The sequence below is a fragment of the Polyodon spathula genome, chromosome 11 (genome assembly GCF_017654505.1).
Source record: "Polyodon spathula isolate WHYD16114869_AA chromosome 11, ASM1765450v1, whole genome shotgun sequence".
NCBI lineage: Eukaryota > Metazoa > Chordata > Actinopteri > Acipenseriformes > Polyodontidae > Polyodon > Polyodon spathula.
The window spans coordinates 14,294,102-14,301,094 of NC_054544.1; the positions used below are offsets into that span (position 1 = coordinate 14,294,102).

The window sequence follows — 6,993 nt, forward strand, 5'->3', positions numbered from 1 at the left end:
GGCAGATTGAAGGGAAAAGAAGATGGTTGGATCTTTAGGAGTTATCAAAGGTACAATGACTAATGCTTGTTTTATACAAAACCTTCCCATTTTCTGCATCCCCTCACAAAGAGAAGAATTTTTTACAACAGAATATATGCTTTGGTATCATTTTTACATGCAAAGGAAGCAGTTTTACCCTTTCCATTGAGTGTATGTGATATATTGCTCATGTCTACATTTTCCTTACTGCTCTTATCCTAGCACAGACTAGTACAGAAATGATATTCATGAAACGCCACTGCCCAAGCCAGAGTGTGTCATTAGAAGGTAGCCTATTGTGTAGTCCTGGTAAATCAGTGGGTGTGAGATACTGGGATACAGTTTGTGCTAAACAAGGATGACTAGCTTATTTTAAACATAATCATTATCGTTTTGAAACATAATCCTCAGAGGATTTAAAAAACACACAATCAGGACTGTGTTTTAAAATATATTGTTGTGATACAGTATGAGCAACATTATGTATGGATGCAGCAAAGGTAAAGTAATGTCTTTCTTCTAAACATCATTAGTGGCTTCTAGAGCATTTTCAAATACCAGCAAGTAAATGTGTTAATATACTTGAACATTATTACAGTTTGTGTAAATGGATACTTAGAATTGAACTACGCCTTCATGTCATTATATAATATATATATATATATATATATATATATATATTATATATATAATTATATATATATATATATATATATGTGTGTGTGTTGATATGATTGTGAAGGAGAAGCTATAACAAACAGTAATACATGTATGACCACCTATTAAGATCAATGCCATCATCAATTTTGAATACATGTTTCATTTAAATTTGTAAACTGAAAAAAAAAAAAAAAAAAAAAACATTGAGAATTATATTTCACTTTTATCAGTTTAGCATTTGTATCATTTCAAAGCTATTTGCGAACACCAATGTAAAGCAGTTAATCTTAAAACCTGAGAATGTGTCTTAGTGGAGATCAGTTTTGATCATTTTGGCCTAGCCTTTTTAGAACGCTGCTGGGGTTGTTAGAAATCATACCTGTACCTTTGATTGTAGTTTTAAAATACATAGGGTGCTGCTTGTGAAATATGGGAGGAGTACCATGTCAACAAACAACAAGACCTATGCAGGAAAAATGAATGCATCACTTTGTAATATGTGGGTAACGATAGGTCTGGGGTTAACCAGCTGGGATCTGTCCCTGGAAACAAAGGCACTCAACAACCTACATCCTGGCAAGCAGATAATACAACTATATTGCAGTCTGTTGCTTATCCATTAACCCACCCTTTCTAGCACAAAGGCCACAGTATAGTTTCAACCCATTCCAAAGCCTATTTTACTTTTGCTGATTCTTGTTCCATTTGGAAGTGGCTAGTATGGTATTTTAACTAACTGCATCATGCAAGGTCATTCGTTAAATTATGGAACCAATCCAACCCACAAAAACAAATTGTTCCATAAGATCTCTTACTGCATCTTACTGTAAATGAACAAGACATGTGCTTGAAACACTCAGCTGCTGCATTCCAGCATGAGTTCATGCTTGAACAAAGCCTTGCAAGCACGGTCTCGTTGCTTCATATAACATTTAACATGTCTATTGAAAATGTCGAGAGGAGAGCCGATTCAAAAGACAATACTGCATACAGCACCCAAAGCAGTGAAATTCAACAAATACTTTTCATTTTATTACACCCATTGCTCAGAAATTAAGCCGGCAACATTTTAAACTATCCAGTTTTTACAGTTTCTACCATTTTTAACAATAAGAATATATCTTGAAATTGTGCTGTTTTGACAACTAACATTTACTGCCTTATAAGTATACAGTAAGCCTATAGTTGTCTCAGAACTGCTATTTTACTTAAATAATGAGTCTCACCTGTATTGTCAAATTGCACTTGCTGACAGGTATTGCTTGATTGCCATGGACAACTGTAAACTGCTCCCCTCTCCACAATTTTTGAATGTGATGTATTGGCCTTAGGAGCACCAATTATAACATTTAACCTAAAAATAAACAAAATACAAAAAATTCATATTAAGGTGAATAATAGGTCTTATCTTCAACAACTACTTAAAATGGAACACATATGCCACACCCCCCCCATTGAGTGTTGCATTTAGTGCATATTCATAACAATCTGTGCAAATATATACAGTGGCTACAGAAAGTCTACACCCCCTTGAACTTTTTTCACATTTTGTTGTGTCAGTGCCTCAGTTTTATACATTGAAATGAAGATTTATTTTCACTTATCTACATACCATACTCTACACTGTATAAATATATATATATATTGAAAATACAAAACTGAAAGATCATAATTGGATAAGTCTCCACCCCCGAGTTAATACTTGGTGGAAGCACCTTTGGCAGCAATTACAGCGGCGAGTCTATTGGGATAGGTCTCTACCAAATTTACACACCTACATTTGGCAAAATTTGACCATTCTTCTTTACAAAACTGTTCAAGCTCTGTCAAGTTCCTTGAGGAGCGTTGATGGACAGCAATCTTCAAGTCGTGCATTTAGGCCAAAAAGTTCAATTTTAGTTTCGTCAAACCACAAAACTTTCTGCCAATATGGATATAAAATTTCTTGAGCGTTTTTTTGCATACTTAAAACGGGATTCAAGGTGGGCTTTCTTGAGTAATGGCTTCCTTCTTGTCACCTTACCATACAGGCCAGATTTGTGGAGTTCTTGGGATATTGTTGTCACGTGTACACTTTGACCAGTCTTGGCCATAAAAGCCTGTAGCTCTTGCAAAGTTGCCATTGGCCTCTTGGTATCTTCTCTGATCAGCCTCCTTCTTGCTTGGTCATCCAGTTTGGAGGAACGGCCTGATCTAGCTAGGGTCTTGGTGGTGCCATACACCTTCCACTTCTTAATAATCATCTTGACCATGCTCCAAGGGGTATTCAAACCCATTGATATTTTTTATACCCATCCCCTTATCTGTGCCTTTTAACAACTTTGTCCCAGAGTTCTGAAAGTGCTTTGGTGCTCATGGTTGAGTCTTTGCTTTGAAATGCACTACCCAGCAGAGGGAACCTACAGAAACTGTTGAATTTATCCTGAAATCATGTGAATCACTACAATTTAACACAGGTTGAAGCCACTTAACTTGGTGTGTGATTCTGAAGGCGATTGGTAACACCTGGGCTAATTTAGGATTGCTATTACAGGGGGGATGGACACTTATCCAACCAAGCTATTTCAGTTTTTATTTTTTAATTAATTTTCTACAAATTTCTAGAATATTTTTTCACTTGGAAGTTGTGGGGTAGGATGTGTAGATAAATGAAAAAAAAAAATGCATTTTTTTTGATGCATTTTAATTCCAGACTATAAGGTGAACATTTTGGAAGGGGGTGTAGACTTTCTATAGGCACTATGTTAAATCTACCTATTTTATATGTTCAGCTAAAGAAGTCGATGTACTTGTGTTTATGGAGAACTGAAATATCATTAAGAACATTTTAAATACTATTTTAGTATTTACTACTTTAAATACTGAATCTTGCAGAACAACAAATGTGATACTGATAATCACTGTTCTGGTAATGCTATACCATATAGACTGTTATAGGAAAGCAGCTAGTATGTCACTGCCTGACAAAGTTTCAGAATCAATGGTAAAGAGAGGCAAGCCAAAACAGTTTATTACCCAGTTTTAAGTTTCAGCGGGATAAAGTTTTGATTCTTCTAGCTTTATTATATACTTTATACCAGTATAACATTTTTATACTTTCCTGAAGGTGCTTTAAAAGTTGCCAGGAGGCCCAACAGGGAAACAGTGTACCAAGCTGTATCTTATTAGTACATTAACACAATATCAAACTAAATATGGCACTATGGTGCCATATTGCGATGTGAGTTAAACACTGAATCAAAATTATGGCACAGCCATAACCATTGTGAGGTCCAGGGCTAAATATCATGTCTCATGTAAATAATGGATATAGTGGTGCCATACTTTACAGTACAATATTGACTCTGACCTCAAATAAATCTATCCAGCAATTCAACCAGGAAGACTGACAGAGCCTTTTCAACCACATTGGAGGGCAATTTTACTTTTACATGATGTAAATGTTAAATTTAATTTACTACAGAACATGAACAAACTGATAACGAGTTAGCAGCAACTGAACAACAGTGTTAAGTTTAACCAATACAGTGTATAACTATGAAAGCAAAATGCCCCTAAAAGCAAAATACAGTCTGGAAACGGAAACTTTTGCTTATGGATCTGTGGATATGTGCCACACATATAAATACAATCCGTATTTATGAGCATTGTGTATTTCTATTTTTGTAAATAAATACGTTTGGATTCATGGAAAACCTCCCCGTAGGCTTTGTGTGCTTTGAATGTATTTCATACAAGCTCAACGTCCTGCAATAGGTAGTAACAAATCCCTTTACAGTAGACTACTTTTATTAAGTTAAAAAAATAAAAGCCTACGACAACTAATTTGACCTTGCTCAAAATGCACTGCAAACAATAACCACGACATTTTAATCCCTAATGTCCTCGTACTGTAGCATGCTGATACATTGAGTAAATTATACAGTTGCCATATGTATCCACATTGATGATGGACTGCAACTTTATAACTTAAATAATGTTATCAACGTATTGCACACAAGTAAAACATCGACACTACCAAAAAGCATTCTTTAACTTACTGTTTCTCATCAGGCTTGAAGAAATCCACTGAGAAGCCAAAATAACTTCCATCGGGTCCCAAAAAAACAGAAGGACTGTCCGTATCCAAATTGAAAGAGGCACAGCGAGAAATAAACAGCAAAACCAGAGACAACGCTACACATGACTTGCGACAAAATCGCTCCATGTTTTTGTTTTTTTTTAATTGTTTGCTATTATTTTTTCTTTATTTAAAAAAAAAAAAGATAATAAAGTTCAAATAAGTACAGTCAAAAACAGAATGTATGAATTCCTCTTTGAGAGTAGTCCCTTCAGTAGCCTACACAGTGAGCATTTAATGAGCCACAAGGATTTCACACTTTCAGCCTACACAGATGATTAATACGTTCTGCCAGTGCCAGACACATAAACCACAACATCCGTTTTAAATGGAGTAATTTACATATTCGTCTGCTGAAGAAGTCTAGGTGTGTCCACTGATTTTTGTACCCCTGCTCGACTTATTTTTGCCGTGTTTTTCCCCCCTCGCAGTTAAACACTTCTGCTTGACAAACCCAGAAAGCTATCAACGTATTAGTGAAGTACAGGAAGTGAAAGAGATCAAAAACCTCAAACGTAACGGGGATTTCCGCAATTTTCATTTTATCAATGGATAACATTTTTTTGGGTGGCATTATATAACTTTTGAAAAAAGTTGCAACTCCCATAAAATGTCCATTATTAAAATACAGATGCAGAAAGGGCAAACTCTCATTACAGTATGAGTCAGACTGACACCTCTCCATACTGCTGCTCGATGAGTATAACTTCTCAAAGAACCCGAATATTTGCAGACTACTTTAAGACTCAATTTGGCATTCTGCAAATCTGCTCTCAAGTGAATGTAACTGTTTACTGCCATTGTCTGTTTATGCAGCTTGTAGGCCCACTGAAGTCAACCCCCAGTGAAATGTACCTTTATTGTCAATTTGTTCACATATTGTTGGGGAGGTTTACAATTGAAAAATACTCTATTGATGATGCTTAGTGGTCATTTGTTTCTGTTGAGTCTAGAAGTGATGAGTTGTGGTGATTTTCTATTATTGTTAACCTGTAAAGTTCACATGGTAGTATACACCATCACCACTGAGGGATGCCTATCTGTCTAGCTGTACCAGTTTCATTTCAGAGATAATGAACTGGGAGGAAAAACTAAACAAACAACAACAAAAAAAAAACCTTCCTGCTAGTAAGATACAATACAAATTATTTTTAAATTTTTTTTTGTAAACCTAGAACAAGAATATAGCAAATAAATTGGCAATTAACCTCAACAATTAAAAATCCAACCATACAATTCCCACTGGTTTACACTGTTATAAATACAGAGCATTAAGAGCAGGGCACTGGTTTTGGTATGGGGGTGGTGATGGCATTTACTTTTCTTATTTTCTTTGTATAAGTAGGTGGTGCAGTCATGTGGTTACAGCTGTAGATTTATACACAATGTGACTCATTGGGCAAGTCTTCATTTCACCTCTAGACCTAGCCCTTATACTGAGAAAAAACAGGATCCCACCATGAACAAGATGTAACAATTCTGGGTGCCATATCTTTTACAAGAGGAAATCCAGTGGTATAGCAATATAAACTAGTGGGAAAAGTACATGTAAGGCTAGGTATGTTAATAGATTATACTTATCCATTAACTAAATGCAAAGTGAATGAATAGAAGAAAAATCTAAATCAAATCCATATTTGGTGTGACCACCCTTTGCCTTCAAAACAGCATCAATTCTTTTAGGTACACTTGCACAAAGTCAGGGATTTTGTAGGCACAAAGTCATGTGTATGATTAAACAATTATACCAAACAGGTACTAATGATCATCAATTCAATATGTAGGTTGAAACACAATCATTAACTGAAACAGACACAGCTGTGTAGGAGGAATAAAACTGGGTGAGGAACAGCCAAACTCAGCTAACAAGGTGAGGTTGCTGAAGACAGTTTACTGTCAACAGTCTTACACTATGGCAAGACTGAGCACAGCAACAAGACACAAGGTAGTTATACTGCATCAGCAAGGTCTCTCCCAGTCAGAAATTTCAAGGCAGACAGGGGTTTCCAGATGTGCTGTCCAAGCTCTTTTGAAGAAGTACAAAGAAACGAGCAATGTTGAGGACCATAGACACAGTGGTCGGCCAAGGAAACTTACTGCAGCAGCATCATGCTTACTTCCCTTCGCAATCGGAAGATGTCCAGCAGTGCCATCAGCTCAGAATTGGCAGAAAACAGTGGGACCCTGGTACA

General features: G+C 36.1%; 1 protein-coding gene across 1 annotated transcript in view; it reads right to left on the minus strand.

Annotated features, from left to right (window-relative positions):
* LOC121322994 (integrin alpha-V-like) overlaps positions 1 to 5,273 on the minus strand; it is a 32,406-nt gene extending 27,133 nt beyond the window's left edge. The window contains exons 1-2 of the mRNA XM_041263693.1: positions 4,722 to 5,273; positions 1,908 to 2,035 (exon numbers count right to left, since the gene is read on the minus strand). Coding sequence (XP_041119627.1) covers positions 1,908 to 2,035; positions 4,722 to 4,888 — 295 coding nt within the window. The 5' untranslated portion in view covers positions 4,889 to 5,273. The remainder of the gene's footprint in view (positions 1 to 1,907; positions 2,036 to 4,721) is intronic.
* Between the last annotated feature and the right edge of the window lie 1,720 nt (positions 5,274 to 6,993).